At 44.5% G+C, this 19,218-nt stretch overlaps 1 protein-coding gene across 1 annotated transcript in view; it reads right to left on the bottom strand.

The window, feature by feature from the left end:
• sntg2 (syntrophin, gamma 2) overlaps positions 1-19,218 on the bottom strand; it is a 118,331-nt gene that overhangs the window by 42,165 nt on the left and 56,948 nt on the right. Inside the window, exons 9-11 of the mRNA XM_063183413.1 lie at positions 6,930-7,057; positions 1,823-1,952; positions 18-56 (exon numbers count right to left, since the gene is read on the bottom strand). Coding sequence (XP_063039483.1) covers positions 18-56; positions 1,823-1,952; positions 6,930-7,057 — 297 coding nt within the window. The remainder of the gene's footprint in view (positions 1-17; positions 57-1,822; positions 1,953-6,929; positions 7,058-19,218) is intronic.

Here is a 19,218-nt window from a genome sequence, read left to right as displayed (position 1 = left end):
AATAGTAAATAGCATACCTGATCATCAGGCGATAAGCCCTGGTTGGTCATTTTTATCTGAAATTGTAGAAATATGGCAGCTTATTAAGCACATATAAAACACCCCACCTGCTGTGTCCAAACAAACACACATGCCTGAATTATTCAACAACAGCTATCTCAACCAGCAGAATACACAGCCCACTGTTCACAATCCATTTTTCTGGTATAATTATGTGTTATCATTCGAAAGGATTACTCGTAGGCTTGATTAATTCTGATGCAAGCGTGCACACTGTGCTTTGCGTTTCAAAACAATGCCCTCTCATGCCTGTTAGACACGGACACGGTGGCACAACAGCTCCATCCCAAGCATCTGTGATGATGGGAGTCCACTGCACTTCAAATAAAACCCCTATTACCACTCAGTCGGACAAAATAAATTAATTAATTAAAACTCTGTCTGGTCAGCAGCTGTCAGGAGCTGTAAGTCTGTCGTCATCGGGCCATCAAAGTCACGCATGTCACTGTGCCTATTTTTAGACTGTAGGTCAAAAACCAGTCACGGCTCCTCTGAGTTCGTTCATTCGTTCGCTCGCTTGTGCTGCGCTGATATACAATCACTCCTTAATTGGACGTTTAGCAATCAGTCTTGGCATTCATGATTAGGTGACGCATGAGAGATAATTTACGGTTTGAAAAAAAAGAAAAAAGAAAAGAAAAGAGAACGAAGGGGGAAAACAGCTGTGCAAAAAATCAGGCCACATTTGTGTTTTTTTGTCGGGAAAGAAGAGGGGTCTTTCGGATCATCAGTATGGCAATTAAGACGACACATAAGAGATGCCATCATTAGGCAGATAACTTCTGTCTTTCAGTGTTCAGAGAGGGATACTAATGTTTTGTTACGTGTGCGGTGTGCAACAGCAGGCTGCTCGGAGACAGACGTACAGACAGAACGGAACGGAAGGGTGGAGAGTAAACGCAGACATGGACTTTACGTTGGGCAAACCCAGGCAATTGCCTAGGTCCCCGATCAAATCTGCCCTCCATAGGGGCCTCAACAGACACACCAGTCGTTATAAACACACCTAAAAAAAGTAGCCCTGATCTTAACTTGTCACTTATGTAAAGTAATTGAACATATATACAAGACAAAACACTAAAATTGCATGTAAAATATCTCTCCTTCCATGACTATTGGTGACGTGTTTAAAGAATGACTCTTGAGGGCCCCATGTTGCCATTTCACCTAGGGCCCCAAAACCGCTAGATCCGCCCCTGAGTAAACGAAGCAAACGAGCAAACGAACGAGCAAACGAACGAGCAAGCGAATGAGCAAGCAAGCGAGGAATAGGTGAGACTGTCTCCTCTGACAAGCTCGCTATCATCGGCCATTAAGGTAGTGCAGGGGCCTTTTATGCCGAGGAGCGCGTTAAGGAGAGAGGTGTCTCAGTCCCTTTTTCCACGGGAGATAAATGAGTGCAGCTGTTTGCTATCTCATCCATCTATACTCAAACGATTCTATACAAAGCCCAAAATAATAATCTACATGAAATAAATAAATAAATAAATAAATAAATAAATAAATAAATAAATAAATAAATAAATGAAGAGAGAAAAGTGCCTACTACTGGGTGTTTGTATGCTGGCACTGTGGACGGCTTTTCTCTTTCGTTATACATCAATTTGTATTCAAGCCAAGCAGCTGAAATAAATGAATTATGCATTCATGACGACTAACGACAAACAAACAGGCTTGGCAGGCTCACATCTACAGTTTATGCATATATACAGGTTTTTTTCCATTCTTTTCTCTTTTTTTCATTACTTTCTTTCACACTTACATTTTCTTGTGTCAAGTCGTTAATGTTGGTTGATATTGCTTGAAGCCAGTCTGTGCTCTCGGCTGCCGTGCTAAACTGCAGAACATTGGTGCAGGACCCGTCTAAGGCAACAACTTCAAAACTGTTCGGCCTGCTGCATGGAGGGAGAGGGAAAAAGAGCAGGGAAAGGCAAAACAAAAAAGCAGAAAATGGAGAAGGAATGTAAGAGATTGGACTAAAGGATGAGAAAAGAGGGAGGAAGGGAGAGAGAGAGAGAGAGAGAGAGACAGAGACAGAGACAGAGAGACAGAGAGACAGAGAGACAGAGAGAGAGAGAGAGAGAGAGAGAGAGAGAGACAGAGACAGAGACAGAGAGACAGAGAGACAGAGAGAGAAAGAAATAGAGGGGGTTAAAGAGAAGGACAGGAGAGAGAATCAGTTGGTGGAATCATTAACAATTACAGGAGTTGGAGATCAATAGCTCTTGCGAGTCAGAGGGAGCTGAGGAGTTTACTGATCAGTGTTGCCAGATGTACGATACGTTTTCATTCAGTTGACTTATAGCAACCATTTGTTTTGTGTACAATCATTTCTCCCCAAAAGTCCCCAAAATCGATAATCCTGAGGTTTTGGTAAGACAGTTCAACATTTTCCATCTGGCAACACGGTCACTGATTCGTTGACTGGCGTTGTTTATGGTATTTTATTGTATATGGTATCTTATTTTCTTTATTTTCTTTATTCATGATGTGTTCTTAGCTTTTTATATAATCATATTTATGGTCATTTTAACATTTTATTGACCACTGCACTTTATGTCTGTCCTGTGGTATATGTTGTTGCTGTCTATATGTGCTTATGTCTTGCTGCACAACTAATCGCCCCTTTTGGGGACAATAAAGTTGAAAAGTTGAAGTTGAAGTTGATTCAAACTGTTCAGCAAGGCCTGCCATTGATGTCGAAATATATTTAGCCTCAAAAAAGAAAAACAAGGATTATTCTCCATAACCATATATTAGTAATTGTAATAATCAATAATCTGTGTGTGGTACGTGCATTGAAATGCAATTAAGGTTCTGTAGAAGTTTGTAACAGGGTGAAATACAGTAAAGACAATTCAGGGTGAATTTGCAATGCCAAACTGCACAAGCCATAACATAAAGTATATGGTGGAGAAGGCAATTCCAACTTATAGGATAACCCAAGCCAACCGGCCAAACCCAACTGTAATTAAAAAAAAGGGTAACATTTTATTGTAAGGGGCCTTTAATAATACAGTACTGTAACATCTGGTGTAATAACATGCAGGTACAACTGTAGTACATGTTGTTACATCATTATTGTTGTTATGGTATAGCCTATACTGTTTTTTTGTTATTGTTATTATAGTATGTATATACCCAAAACATATATGATGTAATAACTGTAATGTACTGTAATGTACAGTTGTACTCACATGTTATTACACCAGTTATTCCAATGAACCTAATGAGCAAGTACACAGTAATTAAAGACCCCTTAAAATAAAGTTTTCCCAAAAAAAGAGACTCACTAAAGGCAAATAATAACCACGTAAAGTCTGTGGTGGAGAGGGCAGCCTCCAACCTGTAGGACAATTGAAGCCAACGGGGGCAAGTAGTGCTAAAAAAGGGACTCACTCAAGGCAGTCAATCAGGAGACAGATGTTCAATCGTGCACTTGTCAAATGCAACAAAACGAAAATAGTGCTTACAATTGAGTATTTCGTAATTATTATTTCTTCATGATTAAGTTTCACCTCACCTCGAGATCAAAATCCATTTCCTTTTTTAGTTCAGGCACGGATTGAAACGCTACGCTACTCTAGAAGACATTTTAATTATACCATAAAACACATGCCGTGTGTCACATAACTCGAAACAATGTCGAGGGCGAGGGAGCTATTCCCTGATACGGCCATTTATAAAGGGGGGGGGGGGCATAATTTAAATAATCTGAGTCGAGTTGAGTGCGAGAGATACAACGTGGCACGGGTGGCTTGCCTGGCCTGTTTCGGATAGAAATGGCTCCAAGAATGTAATGTTCTGCTTCAGTTCCTGCTCCAAGCCGTCTGCGGGTTGGAGTGGAGCGGCGAAAACCAAGCGAACTGCCATTGTGAATGACAGAGCACAATAAAAAATCCATTAGACCCAAGTGTTCCATTTCCATTGGGGCTTCTTGCATACATTGAGACAGGTTGGTGGCGGGCAGGTTTTTTTGGCAGACGGATATGTATGTGTGGAGGGGTAATAGACATTTTTAGTGACAAAAAGAGGAGGGGTGGGAGCAATAATAGACATTTTGAGAGACAGAGAGGACTGTGTCGGTACAAGAGAGGATGGATTGGGGCCAAACAGATGGGGTGCTTGTGTGTGTGAGAGAGAGAGAGAGAGAGAGAGAGAGAGAGAGAGAGAGAGAGAGAGAGAGAGAGAGAGAGAGAGAGAGAGAGAGAGAGGGAGAGAATGTGCGTGCGTGCGTGCGTGCGTGTGTGTGTGGAGGGCTATTGTGAATGTGCCAGCTCTCTCGTCACTCTATGAGAGGTTCTGTGCAGACCTCTCCAACTCTCCATCAGGGGCTCACTATGTATATCAAACCTGACAGGAAGAGGAGAGGGGGAGGAGGAGAGGAGAGGAGAGGAGAGGAGAGGAGAGGACATGAGGAGAGAGGAGAGGATATGAGGAGAGGTGAGGAGGAGAGTGGAAAGCAGGAGATGAGGAGAGGAGAGAGGAGAGGAGAGGAGAGGAGTGGAGAGGAGAGGAGAAAGGGTAGAGGGAAGAGGAGGGCAAGAGACCGAGGCTGTAAGGTGGGGGGGAAAGGGGGTGAAAGAAAGGGGACTCAGATGGCAAAACTGAGTGCAGAGAGAGGATAAACCTCTGGTACAGAGCTCTTGGGTAAAAAGAGAAAAAGAGAAAAATGGGTACCGCCATGGATTACTAAGAGCACAGAGCAGACTAAGCACATTGCTCTCCGCACAGGAGGAGTTACATCAGATGAATACACGCTGTAAGGTCAAAGCCATTACAAACGCAGACTAAAAGGGAAACCAAATAGCTGGGGCAGTACAGTAAATTATCATTGAATTGAAGTATCAGACCATTTGTAATTCACACAGAGGAGAGAACAATAGAGAAAGAGAAACAGAGAGAGACAGAGACTGAGAGAGAGAGAGAGAGACAGAGAGAGAGAGAGAGAGAGAGAGAGAGAGAGAGAGAGAGAGAGAGAGAGAGAGAGAGAGAGAGAGAGAGAGAGAGAGAGAGAGAGAGAGAGAGAGAGAAACCAGACAGACAGACAGACAGACAGACAGACATAGACAGATACCGAGACAGAACGAGTGAGAGGGAGAGACAGAGAGACAGAGAGAGAGAGAGAGAGAAAGAAACCAGACAGACAGAATGACAGACATAGACAGATACCAAGACAGAACAAGTGAGAGGGAGAGACAGAGAGAGAGAGAGAGAGAGAGAGAGCAATTTACTCTACTTGAGACAGTGTTAGGATCAGAGAGGAAGAAGAGAAGGGGACCCATTACATTCTAATCCATTCCATTTCATTCTGTGCTGCTCACCGCATTGCACACTCCATACTCCATTGCCGTAACGATGCATAAGCGGATCACACATAGTACGAGAGCACGAAAGGAAAAGGAAAAAAAAACAGAAATATGAAAAGTGCAAATGGAGACTAATTGGAGCAAACAAGCCCACCACTAATTACAGCTCCCAGTGATTAGATCTGAGGAGGCCCACCTCATTCTCATAAGACGCCATCGGCAGGCGGGCGGGCGGGCGGGAAGGAGGGAGGGAGGGAAGGAGGGAGGCGATACATTGATTCCACCGTGAGAGCAAACTAATTAAATTAATGATCAGAAAAATACATGGCAAAGGCAAACCAATCTAATTACGGAGGAATATTCTTTTTTCTATTGTAGAAAAAAAGTGGGTTTTTTTTTGGGGTGTACTTTTTGTTGTTATTATATCATAATTTTCTCATTGTGCTGAAGACAGACCAGCATAATAATCAGTTCACTACATCGTTCACTCACTCTGTTGGAATGTTTGTCCTCCATTGATCCATGTCTGGTTAGCTCTGCATCATTTACGCTAATTGGGGGCTATAAAACAGCGCTAATTCTACAAGATGTTTTTCTTTGCTCTCCATTTAAACAACAACATCATCTCAGGTGGGTCAAGCTGGCAGGAAGAACAGAACGTAGGGATGAACAGTAGGGATGCACGATACCACTTTTTTTTTTTAAACTGATACGAGTACGTGTACATTAACCACTTTGAGCAGAGCCTATGTTGTAACCCTACTGTCAACAAAACGGTAATGGCTACAGTATGTTATGTTACCTAAGGCTTTACTCTCTCTCTATTTTTAATTATTTTTTAATACTAAGGGGGCGGTGGGAGGCTTATGATGAGGTCCAGGGGGCGTTTATTTAAAAAAGTTTGACAACCAGTACCATAGAATTTGTAGTAGAATGTGCCCAATGTTATGTGCCCAACTGTGTTTATGGGTTTATTTCCAGAATTCATGCTGTCCATTCATAAATGTTACCTACTTCATACTTATCACCACCACTATCAAATTCTAAGTGTTCATTATGACTGGGAAAATCACACTTTTCACACATGAAAAGGGGATCTTCTCCATGTCCAATATTTTGTCTTTTTTTAGCTGCAAATCTAGCTGTGCTTTGTCATGGTAGTAGACAAGGGGGGGGGGGGGGGGAAGACAGCCATTTATTCATAAATAGTGTGAGTGTAATACACAGTGTGTGCATCAGTGTGAAATGTATGTCTGTGTGTCCGTTTGTCCGTATGTGTCAGTTTGTGTAGTGGGTCCATTTGTCTGTGTGTATCTATTTGTCAGTGTGTGTGTGTGTGCGTGCTTGCGTGCGTGTGTGCGATTGTGTGTACGTGTCTGTGTTTGCGTGTGTGTTTGTGTGTGTGTGTGTGTGTGTGTGTGTGTGTGTGTGTGTGTGTGTGTGTGTGTGTGTGTGTGTGTGTGTGTGTGTGTGTGTGTGTGTGTGTGTGTGTGTGTGTGTGTCTGTGTGTGTGTGTGTGTGTGTGTGTATGTTTGTGTGTGTGTGTGCGAGCCACTGCACCTGAATTTGTGGCTGGGGGCCTTGTGTCTGGAGACCCGGGCCATGGCCAAGGGCAGGGAGACGGCGTCCACCCAGCGCTTCTCATACTTTGGTTCATTAGCCGAGGGCGAGGAGGGCGAGGAGGGCGCCTGGAGGGAGCAGATGAGAGGGAGGAGAGAGAGAAAGAGAGAGAAGGAGGAGAGAGAGAGACATGGGGGTGCGGAGAGCAAGAAAGAGAGAGAGAGAGAGAGGTATTCATTAGTCGAGGTAGAGGAGGGCGAATAGGGGACCTGGAGGAGGAGGTGAGAGAAGGAGAGGGGGGGAGGGAGGAGAGAGAGAGGAGGCGTAAAAGAGAGAGGGAGAGAGAGGGAGAGGGGGAGAGAGAGAGACAGTGGGTGGAGCGAGGGAGAGAGGAGAGGAGAGGAGAGGAGAGGAGAGGAGAGGAGAGGAGAGGAGAGGAGAGGAGAGGAGAGGAGAGGAGAGGAGAGGAGAGGAGAGGAGAGGAGAGGAGAGGAGAGGGTTAGTGCATCATTTCTAGATAGCACACGTTGCAGATAGCCAGAGTTCAACAGCAATGCTGTGACCCATTATCATTTAGACAACATGTGGGTACTATATATGGGGCTGTACTTGTTATCTTCCCATGAATGCTGTAGTAGCCTATATGTACCATTTTACAATTCAGCAGATGACGTGCACTGCAGAGGCACTGCTGGATGACTGAAGTGATGAATCGGGGGTTCCCAACCCTTTCTAACTGGGGGCCCACTTGAAATCTTCACAGATGTCCTGGGCCCACCTCCATTCCAATAAACAATAGCACTCAAATAGTCAACAGTAACACACAAATATTATTTTGATTTTTAGAAAATGATTTCAAGGCCCATTTGGAATACCTTCAGAGCCCACCAGGAGGGAGCCACTGCTCTAGAGAGTCCTCTCCTGACACTAATAGTCCCACATTGTCCTCTGTGCTTGGGCACTGTGAAACTGCCCTTAATCACCATGATCTACTGTAACAACGCGCTGAAAATCAATTCCCTCCATTGCATCTATATTGAAACTGTGGGACTGCTGGAAGACAAGTATTCCCAATTCCAGTCAGATTACAGCTATCTGTGTGAAGGTATACACTGACAAAAAATGTTCCTGAATCAAAATTCAGTGGCAGCCGCAGCCTAATAGTTAGGGAGTTAGTCTTTCAATCTGGGGGTTGTAGTTTGGAATCCAGCCTGACCTCTCCCTACACCTCCATCCTTGCCTGAGATGAGATGCCCTTGAGCAAGTCACCAAACCCCACATTGCTCCAGCGACTGTAACCAATACCCTCTAAATAACTGCAAGTCACTTTGGATAAAAGCCTCAGCTAAGTAAATAATGTAATGCAATCTGAATCCTCCTGTCGTCTTGCTAAAAGTAACATCTGCCCATGATGTGCCCTTGTGCTACACCGCTGCGCCACTTCATTAGCAGCACCAGTGGGTAGGGCTGGGTATCGCAGCCATGTTCCTGTATCGATTCGATTTCGATTCTTAGGGCTTTGGATCGATTAATCACGATTCAATTCCATTCGATTCGATTCATTCCGAATCGATTCAATCCGTTCCCTTCTCGGTGCCAGGATTTCCCCCAAAAGATGCTGTTGCCTATTTTTATATAAAAATGTCAAAGGGCTGTGGCTTGACAGTGTTAACAGATTGCTAATTTGTAATAAGAAGGCCTAAGCCTAATTGACTAATACCTACAGGGTATTTTCCATAGACCTATTAAACAAAAAGAACAAAAAGAAAAAGAACCAAAAAATCGATTTTGTGCCCTGTGAATCGATTATGTGAATTTTTATTTTACCCAGCCCTACCAGTGGGTATGCAGTAGCCTCATGCATGCTCTACACACCCCACTCCGTATGCTCATCTTGCCTCCCCCTCCTCACGGTAGGGACACATAGGAGGCGAAGCGAGCGAAGCGAAGAGAGGCAAAATCCAACCGTCATCAGGTCGTTGCGGCGAATCAAATGGAATGGAACAGTTATGTTGTTGATTTGATTGGGCCGCGGCAGGCGAATTCGCTCCTCATTTGCATAACATTAAACTTTCTTTAATAATTTTGCTTCGCTTCGCTCCTGTTCGCTTGCCTTCGCCTCTCTCATAGGAATGAATGTTCGCAAATTCGCGTGTATGTGTCCCTACCCTCAGCCTCCTCATGGATGTGCTTTTTGTGCTCTCTTGCTCCCTTGCTGTCCACCCCTGAGACTCCCTTCTTCACTCTCACCACTATATGCCCATTAACCATCTTTGCCAACCCCTTCTCAGCCTCTTGGATTTACTTTTTGTGCACTTTTGCTCTCTTGCTCTCTACTCCACCCTTGTGATTGCCTGCACCCCCCTCCCTATGCCCGTTGCCCATCCTTGTCTTCCTTTTAGATGAACCCTTAGTTCTGCAATCTGCACTTGCTCTCTAGTCCCAAAAATTATACGTATGCCAGTGATGTAGTCTACGTAGAACGCGGGTATACGGAGTATACTCACTTCTAAATTACACAGCACAAATATATACAGTATACCCACTTCAAAAAATGCTCAAATATACAGTATACCCACCATAAAAAAGTAGACTACACCACTGACTTATGCCCATCCTTGCCGTTCAGTGCTCTCTTCCTTTCCACCCCTGCGACTGCCTTCATCACTAAAAAGTACCAGCCTTAGCATATCATGTAGAGGCTTCCAAATATGGAACCAGCTTGATCAAGAGCTTAAAAAATGCAACTCCTTGAAAGTTTTTAAAAAGACACTCAAACGGAAATTATTGCTCACATATGCCCAATAGATTCATTATAGATATTTAGAAAGCCACAATGATTTCACAAAACACTGTGTACATGATTTCTCATGTGGTCTCATGGGTTGGGGTTGGGTGGGGTTCCTCTGCAGATGATCCAGAATGCGGCGGCACGGTTGATATTCAATCAACCCAAAAGGACCCATGTCTTGTTTTGTGTGTATTGTTTTGTTTTATTTTGTGGTTATACCTGTGTTTTCCTTTTCTTTGGGTTTCCCTGCTGTTAAGCAGCTTCGTGCAGCTTTTTAAGGGCTTTCTCCCTTTCATGTCAATCAATCAATCGCTGTATGTCTCCTTCACCTGCTATGATATTGAATAAAAACGTATCATCTCATCTCATCTAATCCTCACCACTATATGCCCGTTCACCATCTTTGCCTTCCCCTTCTCAGCCTCCTCGTGGATTTACTTTTTGTGCAGTAAGTCTGCAGTCTGCGCTTGTTCTCTAGTCCCCAAAGTGGTATGCCCATTCTTGCCGTTCAGCACTCTCTTGCTCTCAACCTCTGCAACTGCCTTCTGCTCCACCCCTATGCCCATCCTTGTCTCCCCCTGAGTACCTCCTCTGGGTATGCAGTAGTCTCTTGCTCTACACACCCCACCCCTATGCCCATCCTTGTCTCCCCCTGAGTACCTCCTCTGGGTATACTCAGTAGTCTCTTGCTCTACACACCCCACCCCTATGCCCATCCTTGCTTCCCCCTGAGTACCTCCTCTGGGTATACTCAGTAGTCTCTTGCTCTACACACCCCACCCCTATGCCCATCCTTGTCTCCCCCTGAGTACCTCCTCTGGGTATACTCAGTAGTCTCTTGCTCTACACACCCCACCCCTATGCCCATCCTTGTCTCCCCCTGAGTACCTCCTCTGGGTATGCAGTAGTCTCTTGCTCTACACACCCCACCCCTATGCCCATCCTTGTCTCCCCCTGAGTACCTCCTCTGGGTATGCAGTAGTCTCTTGCTCTACACACCCCACCCCTATGCCCATCCTTGTCTCCCCCTGAGTACCTCCTCTGGGTATGCAGTAGTCTCTTGCTCTACACACCCCACCCCTATGCCCATCCTTGTCTCCCCCTGAGTACCTCCTCTGGGTATACTCAGTAGTCTCTTGCTCTACACACCCCACCCCTATGCCCATCCTTGTCTCCCCCTGAGTACCTCCTCTGGGTATACTCAGTAGTCTCTTGCTCTACACACCCCACCCCTATGCCCATCCTTGTCTCCCCCTGAGTACCTCCTCTGGGTATGCAGTAGTCTCTTGCTCTACACACCCCACCCCTATGCCCATCCTTGCTTCCCCACTTCACAGCCTCCTCATGGCTCTGCTGTGCACTATTGCCCCCTTGCCGTCCACACCTATGACTGCCTGTTACGCCTGGCTCGTTACCGGCGCAACATAAAAGAGGCACACAAAGGTTTACCGTTTTTTATGTTTATTTTAAAGAACAGAAATAGGGTGAAAATAATGTCTAGGGGTAGCCTATGTGTGGATGCGTGTGGGTCAAATATAAGTAAGTGTGAAATGTTGGTGTAGCGTGGTGTGTGCAAAAGTGTTGTCTGGTCATGATGTGAGAGAGGAAGCTACTATGAAGAAGGGGAGGCATCCTTATATACCTGCACCAATTAAGGTGCAGGTAATTAGTCCAATTAACCAGCCTCACTCAACTGAACAGGCCAGCTGCACCTCATCTCACCATCATGAGCCCAAGCAGCCTGTAAGTGACGTCATCGGTCGAATGCTCCATTCATTTCAACGGGGCTCCCCAACGTTCGCACGTCTGTTATTTTTCGATAACGGAACGGTTGGTCTATAACAGACCGCTGTCAATGGCAACAAGACTTTTCGCTGCTAAAGCGACTTTTCAACAAGACTCTAATCAGCTGCTGTGATAGACAACACCTGTTGTCCTGGCTACCTAGCTGTTGCCTAGCGGTGTTCCACAACGGCACTGTTTTGTTTTGCGCAGCAACAATCTTAACATTAAATAGGCCTAAAGAAATGTCCCCGCCATGTGTGAATCATTTAAGTATATCCATATAATCTGCGGGTTAACTTTCGGCGAGTCGGTCGCTTTGTGGAATAGCAGCACTTCAGAGAGAGACTCCGCTCCGCGTCGGGGTCTAAAGATTCTCTCTGTCGTGCTGCTATTCCACGGTAGCGACCTTCTCGCCGAACGTTAACCCTTACTTAACCATCTTTGCCTTCCCCTTCTCAGCCTCTTGGATTTACTTTCTGTGCACTTTTGCTCTCTTGCTCTCTACTCCACCCCTGTGACTGCCTTCAAGCTTGAGGAAAGACATCCCCTCCCGGCACCCCCGTGCCCACTGCCCATCATTGCCTTCCCTCTAGATGCCCCCTTAGGTGCCCAAACCAATATGCCCATCCTTGCCGTTCAGCACTCCCTTGCTCTCTACCCCAGCGACTGCCTTCACCCCCCATCCTCATATCCCATTAACCATCTCTGCCCACCCTTTTGCAGCTTTACCATGGATGTACCATGGAGCTAGTATAAGAACTGGAGAGAGTGAACAAGTCCCGCCTCCAGTCATTTCAATGGGAAATGCTAGGCTAGTGAATTCAGTCAAAATTGAAAGTTTTTTCAGCTTCCAAATTGGAGCTATTTCCGCCAACACTTTACTCAGCCAATTACGTGCCACTTTAATGACTGACTTACAAAGACGGGCATTGGATGAATGGAGGTGCCCAACCACAGACCTGTAAAGGTCTGTGCGCCCAACACTAAACTTGTGTACCCACCAATCATCATAAACGAAGTGAATGTCGGAAGTGCGAAAATGGCGACTTGCTAATCGGCTAAGCTAACCAGCCAAATCCTGTCCCCCTGGGATGTACTGTGCACTCTTCCTGTCCACTTTTGTAACTACCTTCAGATCCACCCCTATGCCCATCCTTGTCTCCCCCTTAGCTTAGCACCTCCTCTGGGTATGCAGTAGTCTCTTGCTCTACACACCCCATCCCAATGCTCATCCTTGCCTCCCCCTTCACAGCCTCCTCATGGATGGACTGGGCGGTCTTGCTCTCTTCCTTTCCACCCCTGCGACTGCCTGCTTCATCCTCACCACTATATGCCCATTAACCATCTTTGCCGACCCCTTCTCAGCCTCCTCATCGATATACTGTGCACTCTGACTCTCTGGCTCTGCACCCCTGCGACTGCCTTCACCACCATCCCAATGCCCAGGGTCGGATTAACGCACAGGCTAGATACGGCTGCAACCTAGGGGCTCCCCATCTGCCAGGGGCCCCCTATTTGGACAAAAGTGAAAATGTGCAGAATTGTCATCAGATGCAGTATTGAAAAACTCATCTGTTGTATTGAGTACAGTTGGTAGACATGGCACCCTTAAAACCTAGCTCCTAATCATGACACTGTCTATGTAAATCCTTCGCAAAATGTGCCTTCTGGGGTGGGGTGGTTGGGGGGAGCACAGAAACCTGTAGCCAAGGGGCCCCAGTCCACTTTAATCCGGCCCTTCCTATGCCCATTGCCCATCCTTGCCTCCCTCTGGATGTGTACTGTACAGTCAGTTCCCTGCGGCTCGGCTGCCTTCACGAGCCCACAGCTTCATTAGTAACACCAGGCCACCTTAGACAAATGAGGAGTTATCACAGGAGCTGATGAGAGGCGCTCGGGATGACGAATGGAGCTCATTTAAAACAGACACACTGTGTTCATTCGAAGGGCAACATTTCTGCCGGAGTAACCACCGATGTCTGTCTACTTGCCTGCCTGCCTGCTTGTCTGTCTGCCTGCTTGTCTGTCTATCTGTTTCTCTGACTCCCTGTCTTCCTGCCTGCCTGCCTGCCTGCCTGCCTGCCTGCTTGTCTGCCTGCCCGTCTGGCTGCCAGTCTGGCTGCCTGCCTGTCTACCTGCCTGCCTGTCTGCCTGCCTGCTTGTCTGCCTGCCTGCTTGTCTGCCTGCCTGCCTTTCCGCTTTTCTGCCTGCCTGCCAGCTGCGGAATGGTATAAAAGGAGTGCGAGGGATACTGACAAGCGCATGCACACACACACACACACACACACACACACACACACACACACACACACACACACACAGAGTTTAGTATTTTTATTTGGATCTCATCAGTAGGGCAGCATTACAAATCCAAGTGCCGGAAGTGAATTTTATAGCAGTCGGTAAGGACAGAGTCCTATGCGTTATATTACACTGGTATAAAATGATTAGCCAAAGTCAGAATGGGCAGTTGGATTTAGGCTTCCTAGGGGTAAAGATGGCACCTCTTCTGCCAGATTGCCAAACTACCAATTATTGCAGAGATTGAGCAGTATTTAGCAAGTTCTTTTTAATTGTCCTTATTAAATTCACAGAGCTGCAGCCCATGCAAGGTAAGCCTATGAACGTGTCCTTGGCTGCCATATACAAGCACAATAACTCTACGACTAAATCGTTGATTTGCTACCAAATGGTACTTCAGAATCTTGGAGTGGTAACAGGTGTCCATGTATAGGCCTAGGTCAAAGGAACAGCCTACTTCCACAAAGGTAACATTCTTATTTTCAAGATCAATGATGGTGATGTCCGGTGTATTTGGAATATTGCTGATGGGGTGATGGGAACACAACACAACACAACACAACACAACACGCCCAGATTTTCAAACATGCTTTATGCCATATACGTACTGCGCTCTTTATATGTAAACACTGTAGCCTATGTAAGCATGTCACAATGCTTTGCAGGGCTGTAATGAGGAGGTTTAAATGCAAGCCGTGCTTGTTTAGACTGGATCAGCATGTTGTACTGGGTAAACAGAGAAGAGATGAGATGAGATGAGATGAGATGAGTAACTGCACTGCACGGCCAAGCATGAGGCTTTTTCTTTTTCTCGTTTGTTATGTGCTTGCCCACTTAAGCTTGAGGGCCCTGCACATACAGTGTATTTGCTAATGATTTGTCCATGGCCGTAGAATAACCTCCAGTCTGTAGGCCGATAGATTTAGATGTAGATGTATTTTATTATTTACTCTGGCTCGAGGAATAATAGGTGACACTATTCTAGTCGACAAGACAGAGGATCAGAGTAGACATCGGGGTAAAAATACAGACAAAGCATGTCACGGACAGGACACACTGTATTAGATAGCATTGCATCTGAATGATGAGTATCCCTGTCATACAGTGTATCAATAACACATGTCATGGTATATGGAACTACTGTAAAATGTAATGGTTATGTTATTGTGAAATTGGTTCATCATCCATTTTTTTTAAGTGTCTTCATAACAAAGAAAGTTTTGTTCATACAGTGATGCCATTGTCCATCTACTTTTGTACCAAAGTGAATCCTCTGCTCTGAAGGGGTAGAACACTTCAGTACATTGTACTGAAGATCTGTTATACTAGAACATCTTATGGGGTCATTCAATAGCGCAATTAGGCAGCCAAACGGCGAAAACATAGTTTTTGAAATTTCCAAATATTTGAATGCCTTAGACTTGGACTAATAGTCCACATAGAAAGAAACTCTACAATTGTGGAAAAGTGAAACTATAAATAAATTGTGTAGTGTGTTGACAGTAGTATCTTGTTTAAACCTTAAAGGGACACTGTGCAGGAAATGGTCAAAAAAGGTACTGCAACTACAGTATGCTGATCATTAAAACTGTGTCGCCTATTGCCAAATTTGACCTTTCATGATAGTTTCCTCAGTAATAAACTAATATTTTCTAGTATGGCCCAATTACAGTCATTTTTGCAGCTAAAAATGGCTATTTCTGGAAATTCAAAATGGCGGACCATGGAGAAGATCCCACTTTTCATGTATGAAAAGTGCAATTTTTCCAGTCATAATGAATATTTAGAATTTCATGGTGGTTGGTAAATATTCATGAAAAAGCTAACATTAGTGAATGGGTAGCATGAATTCTGGAAATAAACAACTAAAAATCTCACACAGTGTCCCTTTAAGCAGGCAATGTTGCGCTTTTGTTCCAGATAAGGATATAATACTACTACTAATAATAATATTTATAATTATATAATTATAATAATAACATCTTCCAGCAAATGAGGCTCAGTAGTAACCGCAGAGGATGTATTCTCAAACACTTTGGTGAGGATGTATTCTGAAGTAGGCGGCAGATGTATTGTCGTGGGTGGAATCAGTTCTGTGGTAATAACTGAAGTGTTTTGGTAAAACACCAGCCCAAAAACATTGTTCAGCATTAGCGTTAAAGCTGAATAGCTTGGCCAGGATTACAGTGTTCTCAAATTGTTGTGGGCTTTGGCCAATTACGGAGGAAGACTCACAGAGCACTTCCTTGCTCTGTTGTTTCAAATAAATACACTCATGAAAATGTTTATTGGAGAATACCAGTCCCGCAGCGAGACAATCTCTCTCATGCTATTGAAAATGTTATTGATTGGGGCAGCCCTCATGAAGAGATGCTTGTGTCTGTTTCATGACAAGTTAATAATACTTTTAGAGAGCATACATCTGTCTTTTCAATTCATTTAGGACCAATATCCAATACTGTGTGTGCTGTATAATCATTATGCCAAATGGGATTCCGTCCCAAAGTATATTTATCATTGTGATGTATCCATGCCCAGGGCCGGTTCTAGTCAATTTGGTGCCCTACCTGCACACCCCCTTTCTTGTTTGTGCATTTAAAAATTTCATACAACATGTGAATGCTTTAGACTTGGACTAATTAAGCCAATTCCCCATTTTTAAACATGGTCTAGTCAACTGATCTAGTACCTGCCTATATGGTGAGTGTCCAATCATGAATAATCAGTGTCAACATAAAGTTTAATGTTCTATTTCACTTGACGTTTTTATTCTGTGGGATTTTCAGGTGCTACTATGCGCCTGATCCTGGCCCTGTCCTAGAAGATGAATAGTGTGTATAGTACTCTCTATAAATCCTGTTTTTATTATAATTTGGTATCGCAACTTACGCAAAATATTAATGAATGTTTTTCATGCCGCATTACACCAAAGTCTCTTGTTAAGACGATGTGAATGTCTTGTGTACTGCTCATCCTCCCTCAAATGAAGTGTGACCACACTGGATTACTCTCCAATACAAATCAATCCATACTTTAATTACTAGGCAATCACAGCAATGACTTCCCCTTGTCTCAGCTAATAGCTTGTTGCTCAATGTAACCGAAGCTGCCTCAGTACTGTCTGCATCAGATCACTTGATATTAGGTGAACTTCGTATAAAAGGGAGGTGAAAGTAAGGTAAGTTAACCCCTTAGCGCAGATCCTATGTTATAACCTTACTGTCACCAAAATTGTAATGGCTATGTCTTAGTCTGTTCCTTAAGGACCTCTGTAATGTCATAGCAATGTTGTTATAATGTAGTTGAGTATTTTTAGCGAATAGTAAACAGGCCCGCCGGCAACCCCATCTGCAATAAGTGGCTACTTTATACACAAAGGTAGATATGGTTGCTGGTAAAAGATAGGCTATGCACAGTTCTACATACAACATAATAATAGCATCAGTGGCAGGTGACAGTGGGAAGAGAATGAAAGCAAACATCAACTCTGACTGTTGACTGACTAAAAAAAATGATAAAAGAGGGCTGCACTTAAATATGGAAAATGTATAATGTTTAGGGCTGTTCCATAATGTACACTGTTTTACCAGTAAAACACTGTAATAGTCCATGAAAAGTTAACTACCGTAGTACTACACTACTATGACGTAACACAGGGCTTTTAGTAATGCACTACAACTTGGTCGTTGCCATTCTGATAACAGAACATTTATAATGCCGTGTCTTAAGGGGTTAATAGCTGAGCAGACACCTGGCATAGCCGTGGCCCAATGGTTTGGGGAGGTGGTCAAATTCCACCCTTACCTCTTCCTACACCTCCCTCCATCCATGGCTGAATATTGCTGCAGGGACTAACCAATACCCTGAAAAATAATACCTGTGAGTCGTATTGGATAAAAGCGTCAGCTAAGTATTGTTATGTAATGGAATGGAACACAACTACATTGATCTATAGCTATTGATCTACCGATACGCCGGCATTTTGAACCTACAGCTTTGCCATATACTCGGTACATGGGATTTATTGTTTAGGATGGACCCTGCTAGTCTCAGTAACTGCCTATCTAAGGATCAAAATTGAAGCACAAGTGTTGACTGGTCTGTGGTGGTGAGAGCTGCTGGTCTGAATCAGGCCCTTCACGTCCCGCAGCATTGATCTTACACAGCGCTTGGGCTGACATGAAAGCAGCGCCGGACAGGTTCACACTTCACATGAACCCAGCCAATAGCCCGCTCATCAAAGCATTAAAAGGAAGAAGAAATTCATATTCACAGCATACCATTACGATTTGCAACTAGTTCACATTTAATTAATCTCACATATTGTCATTTGGTGAATATTCACAGACAGCTGTTTCAATTGTTAGCCAGTTCATGTTTAGCTGCCTTTATTTTACATTATTACATTTTATTATTTTATTTCATTTGATTTTATTTCTGCTTTATTTTTCTAGGGTAGTCACATTGAGGCTCTTGCTTCTTTTCTCAGTGAGCCCTAGTTTTCCATGTGATCACTTGTGAGCCCTTTACAAAGGAGCAGAAGGGGAAACAAAAAGGCTATTCTTGTCAGTTCTTGTGTGTTTTAACTAATGTTGTGTCTACTACTACGTACTGATGAATAAATAATCTACCTGCCTGGTGGCTGTTATGTCCCAGTTTATGCAGCACTGACGGGACATATATCAACCCCTTGAGTGACAGCCACAAACACAGTCAGCATCAAACACTCGGCAGACCTCTCCACAGACACATCTCCATATATTGTCATTGCCTCTCCTGTCTTCAGAGGTTCATAACACCACAGGTCTCGGACGTATATTTGAAACCCCCCTTTCTGTTTATGATCAAATCAAGAGTTTGGCTGCCAAGGCCAATTATCTGCACATAGACCACCACCACCACCAACACCACTTTCCCATTCCCACGGCCTGAGCCGTCTTTCCTTTCGCCTTTGCAATATAATGTTTATGCAGGAGGCCCTTGCTAGATAATTAAACTTGATTTGACTTTCATGCCAAGCCATGGCATGGGCTAGCAGAGGAGAGGAGAGGAGAGGAGACGAGAGGAGATGAGACGAGGCGAGATGAGAAGATGACAAGGAATAAAATATTGTTGAGATGTCAAGACAGATTATTTTGATGGTTAATTTGGTTTGACTTGATGGTGCCTGGTGGAGGAGAAGGAGGAGGAGGAGGAGGAAGGGGAGTAGGAGGAGGTTATGGAGGTGGAGGAGGAGGAGGAGGAGGAGGAGGTGGAAGTGGTGTCAATGTCAGCAAATGGACCTGGAGTGACAGTGCCTAGTGGAAGTGGTGGAGGAGGAGGTGGAGGAGGAGGTGGTGTAGGGGGGTGGTAGTGGAGGAGGTGTCAGTGTCGGTGTCTGCAGGCGAACCTGGATGGCGCTTGGTGGAGGTG

This window comes from Engraulis encrasicolus, chromosome 19 (genome assembly GCF_034702125.1).
Source record: "Engraulis encrasicolus isolate BLACKSEA-1 chromosome 19, IST_EnEncr_1.0, whole genome shotgun sequence".
Lineage (NCBI taxonomy): Eukaryota > Metazoa > Chordata > Actinopteri > Clupeiformes > Engraulidae > Engraulis > Engraulis encrasicolus.
Note: the sequence above shows the minus strand (reverse complement) of the source record. Positions and strands in the feature narration are given on the sequence as shown.